General features: G+C 40.8%; 1 protein-coding gene and 1 long non-coding RNA gene across 4 annotated transcripts in view; one reads left to right on the top strand and one right to left on the bottom strand.

Annotated features, from left to right (window-relative positions):
* Nucleotides 1-1221: 1221 nt before the first annotated feature.
* On the bottom strand, nucleotides 1222-13312 carry LOC137978608 (monocarboxylate transporter 10-like). 2 transcript variants are annotated; one of them, XM_068825602.1, is made up of 4 exons: nucleotides 13011-13312; nucleotides 8057-8655; nucleotides 5665-6031; nucleotides 1222-1721 (listed from the first exon to the last, which is right to left on the bottom strand). In XM_068825602.1, the coding sequence occupies exons 1-4, from the start codon at nucleotides 13189-13191 to the stop codon at nucleotides 1555-1557; spliced, it is 1314 nt and encodes a 437-aa protein (XP_068681703.1). In that variant the 5' UTR covers nucleotides 13192-13312; the 3' UTR covers nucleotides 1222-1554. The 2 variants fall into 2 exon arrangements, with proteins under 2 accessions (XP_068681703.1, XP_068681704.1); XM_068825603.1 differs by lacking the exon at nucleotides 13011-13312 and adding an exon at nucleotides 12595-12709.
* LOC137978610 (uncharacterized) overlaps nucleotides 11488-15000 on the top strand; it is a 13980-nt gene continuing 10467 nt past the window's right edge. The window contains exons 1-3 of one of the 2 annotated variants that reach the window (XR_011118197.1): nucleotides 11488-11888; nucleotides 13057-13200; nucleotides 14374-14715. This is a non-coding gene — a long non-coding RNA (uncharacterized lncRNA). Of the gene's footprint in view, nucleotides 11889-13056; nucleotides 13201-14373 lie in introns of both variants that reach the window. The other variant, XR_011118196.1, reaches the window with a different exon arrangement.

The raw sequence follows: 15000 nt of genomic DNA, 5'->3' as shown, positions 1-15000 counted from the left end.
ATTTTAGGAGACCCAGATTTTCGTTTTCACAAAGGCAGGCTGGCAGATTCTTTAAAAAAGAGGGCTGAAGGTAAGTTTTTCTCGAATGCAAACGCCTGTGAGACCATGTCGGCGGGTTCAACTTGAAGGCGCCAATGACGCGCACAAAAGATAACAAGTATATATATGCATGTATCTATGTTATGACAAACTTGCTTACGAAATAAAACTCATACTACTGCCGCTAGCTAGAGAAATACTTCAATATCGTGTTTCTTGGTTTCTTAGCTTGTCCCTGACTTTCGCTTACACCTCTCTTGCGCCTCCAGCCACAACTCTGCTGCATCGGTTCCTGAGAGACAACGAGATCGTCGGAAATCACAGAAGCAGATCGACGTCCGAGATTGCCTTGATTCGGCGTGGGCGTAATGAACATTGTCTCGTCTTCCTCGCTGCTGTCTTCCGTCCGGTTCGACTCTTGCCCGGAATTCTCGACTTGCGCCTGCACTCTTCGTAGGAGAGGCTCAATCAAACTCTTTATCAGATGCTGGTCTTTAACTCGAAGGATTCCTAGCGAAACGCACAACTTTCTCCTTTCTGCCAGGGCCCCGGTCGTCTTCAGGGTTCCCAGAGACTGGTGGTGTTGCTTCAGCTTGTCGCAGAGCAGTTCTATGTAGGCTCCCAGGTCGAGGCGACGTGACCGGTCTCGGTCGGCATCCAACTTGCTCGCGCATTCCTCTAATTCCTTCTCCGTCTCCCTCAGCCAAGGGTTCTCGAAAGCCGACCGAGCCACTTTTCGCCGGGCCTCCTGCTCCGCTACTTTCCGGGCGTCCTCGTCCCTCTGGAGATCGTCTTCAATTTCTGGCGGCATTGGCTCGCGTGGGTCCACAGGAAACAAATCCAAGTTTGACTCTGGACGCTCCTCTCTCTCAGGTGGGCCTTTCTCTCCTCGTACTTCTTTGGTGCGCACGCTCTCGTCTCTCACACCTCTCCTTCTCCGCTGCCAGCATGTGACATACTTGCCTATGACGCAAGCTCTCTGGACGCGTATGCTTTAGGACATCCTCCAGAAGCATATAATTGAAGACCTCTTGTTCGACAGTGCGTTAGAAACTTCAAACTTTCGTTTCGAGGAAGCGCGGTCTGCCATTACTCTCCTCCGTTGTTTCCTCCACGAAAACACGCAACGCGGGAAAATCGCGCGAATAAAATTTGGGGAAGAACTGGGTACCATGTCGAAAAATAGATTAAGATGGATTACCTTAGTTAGAGGGCCTATATGGGGGATTCACTCTCTTACCTTGATAATCTCTTGGTTGGTAAGTAATGTGTAGTTCATTTTCCATGCGGCTTCGTCCTAGGTCACGGGTGGCTTCTAAACGCCAATTCCCTTGGTTCTCTCCACGAACCACAACCGAAGACAGAGAAGTTTACCCCTGAAATTACTTAAATATATATTTATTGTAAAACAATAATAGGTTTTTGCCTTGTCACTCGAAGGCAAAACAAAGCCATCGCTCTTTGAAGCTCGCCGACTATCATAACAGTGATAAGTCTCCCTTTATTTGTTTTATTTCACTTCAGAAGCGTCTGGCTTTCGTGGTCTTGCTGCAAAATTTCAGTAGGTTGAGAAGTCCTTTTGTAGAATAACAGCATGAAGGGAATGAAGGCTCCGGCCAGTGTTATTCCACCAGCTACTCGGAAAGGAACCACATAGGAACCCAGCTTGTCAGCTAACAGACCTAAAGGAGAGCAGTAAGTGAGAGAAAAAACTCATAATTAAGGTTGCTTTCGTCTTGTATTTAAAAATAAGACTTCATACTAGGAAAAAGCTATCCTGCGTGGTAAGCGTTTCCGTGGGGTTCACAGAAAGGAAAGACCGACAAGAATCGATGTTTTGACCGATCAAACAAAAAAGAGAAACAGGTTTAGTTTAGTTGTGCTAATTTGGATCCCCTACCTTAGAGATGTCAAATGTTGGTATATTCGCAATGATATACAAGGAGGGCTGATAACACCCGACAAAGCAGAATTTGACTTTAGTCTTAGTCCTTAAAAAAATGACAGTCCTTAAAAAAAGACATTCTCGAGTCGTATTATTTTTATTTCTTTCTTTTGTTGTTGTTGTTTTGTTTGTTTTCCAATTTCCTTTGTGCGATGACTTATGTGTGTGCGTATGCTTGCTTTTTCTTCATACTTGTGCCTCCATGTAACAAGTGACAAAAATAACTTTGAATAGTTTATTATTATTATTTATTATTATTATTATAACTTGCCCAGTGATATAAAATTGAGCTCCTCGATGAACATATTTAAACGCAAGTTGTAAATTTTTGCCTAGTGATTTTTGATACGTTTATATTTTTAACTTATTGCAAAAGTTTATTCTAATATTATGTTTTGAATTGCATTGTAATTATTAAAATATATTTTTTATATAGATTAAAAAAGCCCCTCTGGAGAGAGTTTCATAAATTATTGCATTGTACTGTATTGTATGCCTCCTAGCTAGATTAGCTACAATTGTAGCTCTCCTTAATTACTTTCTAGGAGGCTTTATACCTGACATAAGTAATGTTGTCTTTTTTTCCACTCTTCATTGTCATTGTGTTCTATAAATAAAATATTTTTTGTTGTTTGTTGACGGCCAGATTTGGGACCATGTTTACCCCAATGGACCAATCAGAGAGCGAACCATCTCATTAAACGTTCACCATGTTGTTTTGGAGGAAAAGCGTACGGAATTAATGAAGCTAAAGGGTTGACAAAGGGAATAAGACAACCTTTGTTGAATTGTCAGCTAAGCCATGGATTAGAGAAAAGACAATAAATTAAAGAAAGCAATTAAAGCGGACATGTAATGAAATGACCCCTCTTGTCCCATCGTAACTGCTTACAAGCGCTCGCAGACGCCTGGGCCTTAAGAGATGTGGGTAGGTATGCCCGAGCTCAGGGATTGCCGACCAACGAAGCGCAACGAGAATTGCAAGAAGAATTGGCCTACATCTTACCGTCCCTTGGGACGTCAGTTTGAGAGGTTGCCGGTCTTAGTGTAATGTGGACGAACAATGGCTAGTCGATCTGGTGGAGATGCAACCGCTAAAACGATGGAATCCAGGGTGCCGTTATTTGTTGACGATGAACGACGTGTTGAAAAGCAAAACAAAACAACATGGTGGACGTTTAATGAGATGGTTCGCGCTCTGATTGGTCCATTGGGGTCACGTAGTACCAAATGCGGCCTTCTGATTGGCTAAGATGTATATAAAGGTAAAAAATGTGTTCCCTCTTATTTTATGCGTGTGTGTAAACATTGAAACAGTGCATGCAAAAACTCTTGTTGTCAGCTAAGCCATGGATTAGAGAAGAGACGATAAACTAGAGGAAGCAATTAAAGCGGACACGTAATGAAATGACCCATTTGGAAAACACCTAAAAAATAATTAAAATGACCTTTAATATCGTCAACAACAATCTATTTACAAGTGGAAGGTTAATGCTAGGAATGCCAACTGTTCCAGCCTTTCCAGCGGGGTCACGTGGTACCAAATCCGGCCTTCTGATTGGCTGAGAGGAAAATAAGCGAGGTTACAACAGTTGTTCCCTCTTATTTTACGCGTGTGTGTAAACATTGAAACAGTGCATGCAAAAATTCTTTTGTTTGGCCGGCACATGTATACTCTTTGTTGTACACATGGTACGTTGTTTGCCTTTCGGAAGAGGATTATAGCTTTCGAAACATTTTTGGATCAAGGTATTCACTGGTACGATGCAGCGTTTGGTTTTTCAAGAGGACTATTTCTCGCAAATATAACAAACAAATCTTATCTGCTGACTTTTGCCTCGAAGCACGCGTGCTATTCTTTGATTGCACCTGACGTTACGGCAGCCCTTTTGGTGGAAAAAGTCCTTTGGAAATTGGACTATTATTAGAGCGGTTTTCAATTGAGTGTCGAAAGTAATCAGCGAATTGCTTTGGTTTTGCATTTACTTCACTCAGTGATTGGTTCAAAGTTCTCTCGCCATTTTTTCAACCAATCAGAAGTGAAACCAAAACCAATTGTGGATCGCGCGTGCACATTTTCCCGCGGTTTGTGTAGGCTACGTGTAATTACTTCGAGTTTTGATTGGTTATTGGATTGTCTCCGTCCCTCTTGATTGCCAAAGTAATTAGTTTGGTTTTGGTTTTACGACACTCATTTGAAAACCGCTCTATGCAAAACTTAATCTACATTTTTCTATTGTTTTGACACGAACATGACCGTCTTATCATGTGAGAGCAGTCAAAGAATGCTAAACTATCAATTTGTAGTAGACATTGTCAAGTAACGGATTTTTAATTTAATAAGCTTCGATGGTCGAAGAACAAAACAATATGAACTTCTAATTAGAGTGTGTTTTTTGTTAATAGAGCGAGTTTCAATTGAGTGTCGTAAAACCAAAACCAAAGTAATTACTTTGTCCAATCAACAAGGACTGAGACAATCCGGCAAACCAATCAAAACTCGAAGTAATTACACGTAGCCGACACAAAGCGCGGGAAACTGTGCACGCGTGAGCCACGATTGGTTTTGGTTTCACTTCTGATTGGTTGAAAAAATGGCGCGAGAACTTTGAACCAATCACTGAGTGAAGTAATCATAAACCAAAGTAATTATCTAATTACTTTCGACATTCAATTGGAAGCCGCTCCAAAGCGTTTGAAAAGTATGTTGTTTGCTCACTGTTGTGATACGATATGAAACCAACTAAATATTCCCGTTTTACAATACAACGGGGTCAAGCGGTTCTCAAAATCCAATTTAAGAAAACCTTGGACTTCACTCAAAATCCTAAATACTCCCGTCTCGTTTGAAAACAATATTGAATTATATAGAATGGTCCTTATCAGCGATTCGAAATTACCCATGTTGTTTTCAAAAGAATCAAATGCCAACTTCATTAAATTTGATATTGCTTGATCTAGTTCATTGTCTCTTTTCTACTTCACGGCTTAGCTGACAGCAAAGGTGGTCTTATTCCCTTTGTCAACCTTAAGGCTCATTAGTATGGAACGCTTCCCTCCAAAACAACATGGTGGACGTTACTGTAATGAGATGGATCGCGCTTTGATTTGTCCATTGGTGTCATGTGGTAGCCAATCCGGTCTTCTGACTGGCTACTGGCTATAGAAGCGAGGTATACTACTCTCTTTTAGAAGAAAAATGTTTGATTGCTCAACCCAAAGAGTTCGATGGCGAAAATTTCTGCCTATAGAACAATCTCGAGAAAGATGATGTTTTTCCACCACAACATTTTGCGTTTTCGTTCAGCTTAATAGCTACCCTGCGAGCAGTTAGTTTCTCCTACGCTTCCCGAGAGAGAAACCACTAAAAAACCGTTTGATTTTCCATCGAGCATATGCGAAACACGTCACACCCCACTTGATGTATTTGACATCACTTTGTTTTATTTCGCGGGAAATCTCTACACAGCAGGCTCGCCCAAACGCAGTAGTTGCGTAGCTGAACCCATGCGCAAGCGCCAAAACAAGTTTACTGACTCGTTTTACAGGTTCAAGTTAATTTATTCGTCCTAGGCGCTGGACGGCGGCTCACTCAAAGCAACTAACGGTTGCTCGTAGTGGTTTCTTTCTCGGAAAGCGTAGGAGAAACCAATTGCTCGAAGGGTACTTAATAGCCTCACCGGCTAATGGAGAACCGCTGGCCGCAAACATCGATTTCAACAGCATTTCCCAAGCGAGCACAGCAGCAGTCTTCAGCGGGCTGACAGAAAGAAGAAGGCAGTTGACACAGGTAAAGAAGAAGCCATCGCCGAGCCCGTATATTATATTGCAGACGATCAGTGATGTATAAGTAGGATTTACAGTCATGAAAATCGCGCTCAAACCAGCCGTGCATTCTGCGGCTTGGAAAACACTGAAGGTATCCACTTTTGGATGGCTGCACAAAATGCCGGCCAGCAAGCGACCAGAGAAGGAGAACAAACCTCTGTAAATCATCAGTTCTGCTGCCTTTTCAGATGAAATTCCTAATTCCTCACAATAGCGATTCTGAAAGAAAAAAAACACAGAATGACGAGTATTAAGATAAAACCACGGAACTTGTTCCCGACTCAAGAGACCAACGACAGCCATCAGTTGATTCACATCAGATGAAAAACAAAATATCTTCTTATATTTCTCATCGAGGGGCAGTGTTACTTTCAGTGGGCACTAAGAAAAGCAGTCCGAGTTTGTAGTGGCTCACAACTTCATTACAGTTAAGTTTCTACAACAGTGCTTCAGTCTATAATCACCAGCCCAGCCAGCGGTCGTTATCCTTGGCAAGTGCTAAACAAAAGGATCGTGGGCGCTGCTGGCGACAACGAATCAATATTGATTAGCGACAAACTATTTTATTTTATTTAAGTGAAGCTATGATCCTCCCAGTTATGAACGCAATTTTTACAATTGCGTAAAAAAGCCTGAAAAATGCACGACTTCAACGGGGTTTGAACCCGTGACCTCGCGATACCGGTTCGACGCTCTAACCAACTGAGCTAGGAAGCCACTGACGTTGCGAGCTGGTCATTTGTGGGTTCTAAAGTTCCCATGAAAATGAATCAACGATGAAATGATATATGAAATAGATCATACATGAACTGCGGATATGAAATCAAGTGAATCAATTTCAAAATGACCACAAATGACCAGCTCCCAACTTCAGTGGCTTCATAGCTCAGTTGGTTAGAGCGTCGCACCGGTATTGCGAGGTCACGGGTTCAAACCCCGTTAAAATCCTCAATTTTTCAGGTTTCTCTACGCAATTGCAAAAATTGCGTTCATAACTACGAGGATCATAGCTTCACTTGATTTCATATCCGCAGTTCATATATCATTTCATCGTTAAATTATTTTACAAGGAAATACAAGCGAACTTTCGATTGGGCTACGAGTCAAACCATTTATTTTGTGAACGAAACGGTATATGAAATGAATCATATATTGAACTGTGGATATGAAATCAAGTAAAGTTATGACTGTGAGGATCATAACTTCACTTCAGTTATTTTTCTCAAGTATTTCGGAGATCCGTAATCGTAAATCATCGAATGTGATTGGCTAAGAGAAAATGAAGGAGAAACAGGGAGTGTAGGAGCGTTGGCAAGGATATGTGAATTTCACAAAAGTTATTTTTAGATCGGAAATCTGTTTCCCAAGAAGTCCGCGACTATTAAGCATAACGTCAAACAAATCTGGCATTGTGTAATGGCAGCTGTTAAGCCGATGACACACGGTTCAACATCCTGCAACATTTGTTGACCAACAAATGTTAAACCGTGTGTCACCTGCTTTAGATATTCAGTATGGCTTTCGGAGTCGTGTTGTTCACCCAGTAAGCCATTAGATTAAAATAAAATTGAGGAATCTCTCCCACTCCGGGTTTTGGGGAAAAATACATTTCCTTTGCTTCTGAAACTCATTTTCGTTAACAAACCGTACGTCCACTTGGAAGGCCATATTTAATTGTTTTGGCATTGCGGGCGTCTTGAGAAACGCACTTCCTTTTTCGTGATATCTAAAAATCACTTAACTAGGTTAACACATTCCAAGGTCAAGATTGGGCAACTCCCTCTCGGTCTCCTTAATTTTCTCTTGGATTGGCTAATTCCGCGCCCTCCAGCGGTTCCGATTTTCCCATCCAGACCGTATCCCGCGTATAGACCGCTCCAAGTTTTGCTTTTACACGTTCCTCAGTGTTTCACTATAGATCTTCAAAAATGCAAACCTTGCAAGAAGTGACGCACAATTATGGGTTCAGACAGTGACAGCTTTCATAGCAAAAACTGTTCCCAATACAGAGCTTCCGTCCGGCAAATAACGTACATGTTTGTTTTTTTTTTTTCTGAGCACGCACATAAGCGTTGGAATGCGCAATTTTTCTTTGCGCACGTGACTGAAAGTGGCAATTGGTCTTCGTACTTCAACCAAAGTACACCATTACAACCATCGCTAAGCAACGGCCGTAGCGACAAACTCTTGTCACAGTAATAAACATTGAATCTTTACTATTTTAAAAACTTTTGCGATTCTTACCAAATGAATCTGAGGAACAAAATGGCCAAATGCCACAAGGGCCTCTGGGAGAAAAAATGCAATGACAGGAGGCTCTGTCCAAATTGATACATCAAACACAGTTTTGATTGCAGAAATAATACTTCGATGTTTTCTCTCTTCTCTAGCTTGTTCCATTTCCTTTTTCTGGTCTTCTTCTACGTTAGGATCAAAGGTTATTGAGAACAAGGATACGAAAAAATTAACTCCCGCGATTATTAGAAAGGTTGTTTGCCAGTTAAAGGCCCTTGTTAGGGCCTCTAATGCAGGACCCATTATGAGGACCCCACCGCCAATTCCAGCCGTTAATACACCAGCGGCAATTGATTGTCTCTTGCTAAAGTACTGTTTGATCACAATTAAGCCAGCCGCAAATGTACAACTGCAACCGAAGCCAAAGAGAACGCTGTAGGTGAGTAGAAGAAGTAATATATTCTTAACAAAAGAACTGACTATCAAGCTGATGGCACAAATTGCTCCTCCCATCAAAGCCGTAATACGACATCCAAGCCACGAGACCAGAGTAGTTGAGAAGAAACCGTTGAAGAAAGTTAATGCAATGGCTACGGAACCAACCAATGCTAGAAAGAAACAAGAAAAAAAATGAAGAAAGGTTAGTTTTTTTTTTTTTTTTTTTTTTTTTTTACAACTGCGGTTGCAATAAAAGACGTCCAAGATGTCTTGAAAAAGGGAAAAAGGCAGATGAATTTAACGTCCGAAGTTCAATGTGAATGAACAGTGCCATTCACTAACGTGTGAACCTGAAACGTCATGTGAGCTCCAAAATGAGGCTCACTTAAGTGCACCTGAACATTTTTAGTCCACTTATTTGCATAATGTATAGATTTGGCCAAGCCTAAAAGCGGATCTCCTGGGTTATTTGTTCTTGCAATAAGTTAACCTGCCTTGAGCCTACGATCCAATCGAAACCCAGTACCTGGTAAGCGGTCAACTTAAAAACCAAACAGCTGACCTCCGTGGGCTCTAAACTTGAGTCCGCGATATGGTCACGTGATACTGGTCACATTGGCATACATGAAGTGGTGGACGTCCTTACGGTCACCAAACCAAATTGGGTTACCATACTTTTTACCAATGGTGCTCCTCTATAGGTCTCGCTCTTTAATTAAACGACGTTTCTCCAGTTGCAGTTACTCAGAAAGTTAGGGTTTACCTCCGTGTAAAAACCTGTGAAAAATTTTCTTTGTTTTTTAGCTCGTGGTAGGGTTACGTTATTGTTTGATGTTCTTTTAGCTCTTTTGTTTTCCTTTTTGTTACGTCATCTGCGAGTTTCACAGGTTTTTACACCGAGGATGAGCCGAAAGTTGTGTACCAGAGGAAGACTAGACAAAGTGAATGTGTCTTTGAAATTTAGAGAATTCGAATGGGAGTATTTTGAAGTTCGTTTTTAAAGCAAAATGTTGTTGTGGATGACGAATATTGGCATTTTAGAGGTTTTTGAGTTCGGCGTTACTTGAAAATATGTAGAGGGATGAGGGAGCTCGTCACTAATAGTAAAAGCTCTATTCAAAAGTGGCGGGAACCGATTTTCACTTCGAAATTCGCATCGCCCGGCTTCTAAATGGACATCCGAGAAAATCTGAGATGTTGAGGATTCTTCTCGTACTATTTCCTGGTTTATTGGCAGCCATGCATGGACAGCCGTTTCGACCTTGTTAGGTGTAACAAGTTGTGTAGTCTACTTTTAGGAGACAGAAATACGCTCTTCAGGAGTCAATCCAAGGACGTTTATTCTGTCGTGATACTATAGATCGTCTTCACTGTCACGCAATAAAAAAATAAATCGAAAACCATCCAGTGGAAAAAGTCAAGAATTCGTGATGTTGTAGAAGATAAATGAAGAAGACACTTCTCCAAGTTTTAGGCCTGTGCGTTTCCCCAAACTTCAGATATTCGTCGAAATGTTTCGCAGAAATTTACAGAGCCCAGTATGAAAACGCCATGTTGGTGCACATCTGTGGTGCACCAATATGGCGGCCGGAAAATAGTGTCAACATCTGTTACTTACTTTGGCTATCTAGGCGAGTAATCATCTGTACTGAACAGACAGCTATTTACCTAAGCACTTTTCCTAATGCTTTAAATTCTAAAAAGGCTCAAAACCATGAGATAAATGTACATTTCTCAATAAACTCGATCGTCGCCTCGTGTCACGCACCGCTATAACTCAGAAATTCAAAATGCTCTGGTTTCCAAACGAAGCACGCTATTGAGCTTTAAAATTGCAAATGGATACAAATTTACCGCCTCTTATGCCTGATGAGGATAAAAACTTTCGTGGCTCTTTAGTTTTGGATTTTAGAAAATGATGACGTCACGTGAAAACGATCTATAAGTTTTTACACATTCAACTAACAAACGAGTGCCATGCAAATCAGGTCATAATCAAATGTCACGGGAACCAACTTTCATGAACGGTCTATTGTCTATTGACTGACATTGTAACATTATGCCCGCCTGGTAAGTTGTCTGTGCCATACTGATGAGGCCTAACGAGGCAGGCATGGCTTCCAATATGCATGCGAGACGTGATGGCCACACCGGGTTTGGTGTTATGATGTGTTCACCTTGCTTTCAAGTAACGCCGAGCTCACAATCAAAACGCCAATATACGTCATCCACAGCCACAAGAACGAAAAAACACAATAACTGTGGTAAGTTTAACTTAATTTCTTTTTTAACAACTTGATTTTGCCTTAAACACGAAATTCATATTCCCATAAGAATTCTTTGCATTTGGAACACACATTCTAATTTTCTGGCCTTCCTGTGATCGAACTGATGGGCTTCCTGTTGTTTAATTAGTCACACCTTTGACCACCTTCGACCGGAATATCGATGGATCACTTTCTTCTATGAATATGGATGAGGTGATTAGCCGCTGAAGATTCGACTCGTTTTGACCCAACTTATCTTCAGTAAAAGCGTTCAAAATTGACTTCAAAGAGTTTGAGTTTAAGTTTAACGTCGTAGAATGCAAGTGCTCAAAGGGGAGCATGTGCGGTGTTCTCGAAAAGGTGTTCGCTGACAGGGGTACTCTTCGCTCATTGATATGAAAATGATGTGTTCATGAACGTTCTGCTTGCGTGATTATTGCGCACGAACACTCGCGGACATTCTAAATTTCTAAAAGGCGTCCTAAGCACTGTGGCGTGTGCGACTTTATTGGCAATCAAGGCCGGGCCTAGAGATTTAGACAGTTGCCGATAAATCGTGGAATATCAAACTCTCGTTCGAGAACAAACGAAACCAAGCCCGTCGGGAGACTAAACATATTTGATGTACCCTTAAGGGATTGCATATTTTCTTGGATAGCTACGAAAATTTGCATTAAGCTATTTTTCACAATTCAAGATCCTTTATTTTTCTTACATGTTATGCATTAGGCCATTTTCGATGTATCAAATATTCAGCTCGATAGTGAGGCAGTGAGGACAAAAACAACAGAAACACGTTGGAATCATGATGTGAAAATTACTTACATATCATCCACTTTCCTTTGTCTTTGTCCTCACTGCCTCACCATCAAGCTTAATTTTAATATGGCGAAAAAGGCCTATTGGGAACCTTATAACTAAGGCGAGATTGCCACCATCATTTGAATGCTAGCGATGTTTGATGAGTTGGCTATACCGAACGGTCTATTATAAGTCCTTGACAGGGACGAAACATGGCAGGCTAGCCAAGAAAATATTAATCGACAAAAACCTAACATTTAGTCCACGAAGTTCGATTCTTTTATTCGCGATGATTACAGGTCGCCACTTGGATGCATTAATGGCTAAATTGGAGAGTAAGTATTGCTCCGATTATCAGAATCAAAATTTAAGATTCTCCTCTTTTCTGATTCTACGATTCATCCTATTTTCCCAACCTTAGTCGCTCTTCCGATTTAAGTCCCCTTGCTCTACAGTTAAATTTATGTAACGTTACCAGCCTCATGCCGGAACATAAAGTTCTGTGTGGCATAGAATAATCGCAATATGAAGTGGTAAACATCAGAGAATCGCAAGAGTCGTACAATCGGTGACTTTTTAATACCATATGGATGCAGATTTAAAATCGGATTATTGGGAAAATCGTACAATCGGAGACTTTCGTTAGATGCAGAGGTTAAACAAGCGTAGCGTCGGAGCCTTTTAGAAAGACCGGAGAATCGGAAGAATCGTAAAATCGGTGACTTTTTGTTAGATACACAGTTAAAATCAGATAACCGGAAAATTTGTGCAATGAAGTGGTAAAATCGGAGAATCAGCGATGTTATAAAGTGGTAACATCGGAAAATAATGCGCGACAATCATACAATTGGAGAGCGTGTTTATGGCTAAATCGCCAGCAGTTACCCACAAGAATCGACATCGATGAACTCAGTGTTATTCACATCGAGTGGAGTGTGTAATAAGCAAACTAATATGTTCAAAATGCAGTATGCTCAGTACATAATTGAAGTAATTTGAGAAAGCTAACATGATTCATAGAAGGCTTTACCGCAGACTTACCACACTTTTGCTCTAGTGACATTCGTGCTGGTCACTGCCAGGATTTACCCGGGTTCAAATTTTCGTATGTGAAGAAACACTTTCAGGATGCATTACAAAAATCACTACGTGATCTACATCATCCCCAAAGAGGTATTATAACAGTTGGTAAATTAGCTATGAATACTAACCTGCAGTTAATCTAAATGCCTTAAAATGGCCCATGAAAAACGGTAGGAAAACTCCGAAGCTAATGGCGTAGCCCAGCGCCGACATCCCTTATATATAGGAGTTAACGTGTACATTTTCCCTTTTTTTAATATCACGTATCCCCTTGTTCTCTTTTGCTGTGACTTATTCAACCCGTGTATTCAACACAATAATACGAGTGAAATCTTTTGGGTTTAAAAGAATTAAAGCTCTCCACAGTCACTCACCTGTAATTTCTCTTGATGCATTAAAATAATCCATAAACACCGGCAGAAAGACTCCGAAGCTAAAAACGAAGCCCAGCGCTGATATCCAAGTTATTGTGGCGCAAGCACAGACCAGCCATGACCACAAACTATCACGTTTGTGAGGAGGACCAGTGGAGCAAAACAACTGAGAAATGGTCATCACTTTCAGGTAAACTAATATGAAACTCCAATATGATTTACCTATGATCTGAATTGTTCGGTGTCTTGTTTAGTTCAATTAATTGTATGCTCCCAAAGAATTATTTTTATCCCATAACTCAGTCAGGACTATTCAATCAGCCTGGGGCCGGTTGCTTAACCCTCAATTCTTGGTTTTCACGTGACGTCATAGAAAAACTAAAATTAAAAATTTTGAGTTTTTACCTTCATCGGGTCAAAAACATTTTAAAAATATGTATACTGGCCTATTTGCAGCTCGGTAGCATGCTTTGTTTTGAAAATAGAACAGTTTGATTTTCAATTTTATTTTTTACAATGCGTGACATCTGGATTCAGTCTGAGAAACATGTTACGTACACGAAAACATCGATTTGCCATGTGTCTTCGAGTTCTGAATAACCAATATGTCAAGAGAAGTGTCTATGCGAATGTTTCAAGTTTTGCAGAGAGAGAAAAATGTTTAGAGAGAGCCAAAGTAAACTCCAGATGTTTGCACTCGTTTCCGGCCGCCATTTTGGTGTCTCTCAGAGGAACATCATCCTGGAGTCTCCATGCAAAACACTATAATATTGAGTGGTACCCTTTTCCGAATAACTCGAGTTTGGAATATCGCACAGCCCTAAAACTTTGACCCGCTGTTCATTTATTACCCTTCTACAATATCTCAATTTCTTGATTTAATTTATTGAATGGTAAGCGATTTTATTATTTCTTTGCGTGATACTTGCATGACGTGAAAACCAAGAATAGGTTTCCATGGTATTTAACGTTGGTTAGCACTAACCATGCTTCGAGCAACCCGGGCCAGGTTGTTATAGCAACTGTGAGAGTACCAAAAAGTGACATGCCGTGCAATTTCAGAGTACAAAATCTTCCTTTAGAGAACTTGATGAAGTGTACCTTCCATATAGAGTGGTTCTCAATTGAGCGTCGAAAGTAATTAGCGAATTGCTTTGGTTTTGCATTTCTTCACTCAGTGATTGGTTCAAAGTTGTCGCTCCACCTTTTCAACCAATCAGAAGTGAAACATAAACCAATCGTGGCTCGCGCATGCACATTTTCCCGCGGTTTGTGTCGGCTACGTGTAAATACTTCGAGTTTGGGCCGGGTATCTATTCTTCAGAATGGATAATTTAAAAGTGAGTTATTTTCTTTATTTCAGAAGCTTCTCATCTTCGTCGTTCTGTAATATGAGATCAACGCGATCAGATCTTTTGCGACGGAGTAACGCAAAAGGAATAAATGCTCCGGCGATGGTAGTACCACCAGCTTCACAGAAAGGAACTACATACGAACCCAGTTTGTCTGCCAATAACCCCAAAAAAGAGAAAATGAGGCAATAAGATTGTCTTCTGACTGGTAACCAGTCCATAATACTTCATACAAGAAATAAACTCTGCCGTCATGGTGTATATGAAAAAAGGAAAAAAAAATGGAAAGGAACTTAAAGAAAGGGAAAGCTATCTAGATATTTTTTCTAAGAGAGCAAGAGAAAAATGAAATGGTGAGTACTTGAACTGTGCTTTTCTTTCCCGGATTAAAGTCAAGGACAATGAAATGCACGCCCCGTGCATGCCCCTTCCCGGCATTTATGCTCTGTCTTAAAAACACGCCTTGATTTCGTAGTCTAATAAATCCACAGGGTCTCGAAAAAAGAGGGAAAGAGTATACTCAGAAACCCATAAGGGTTGAAACGTGTAACGCGCGTTCACAGCTTCCGAATATTCAGTGCGAACTGATTGGTTGAATGTTTCATTGCTGAGTACCATATTTGGAAACCCCTCGCTCT

This window comes from Montipora foliosa, chromosome 12, assembly GCF_036669935.1.
Source record: "Montipora foliosa isolate CH-2021 chromosome 12, ASM3666993v2, whole genome shotgun sequence".
Classification (NCBI taxonomy): domain Eukaryota; kingdom Metazoa; phylum Cnidaria; class Anthozoa; order Scleractinia; family Acroporidae; genus Montipora; species Montipora foliosa.
The sequence above is the reverse complement of the archived record's forward strand: the minus strand, read 5'-3'. Positions and strand labels throughout refer to the sequence as shown.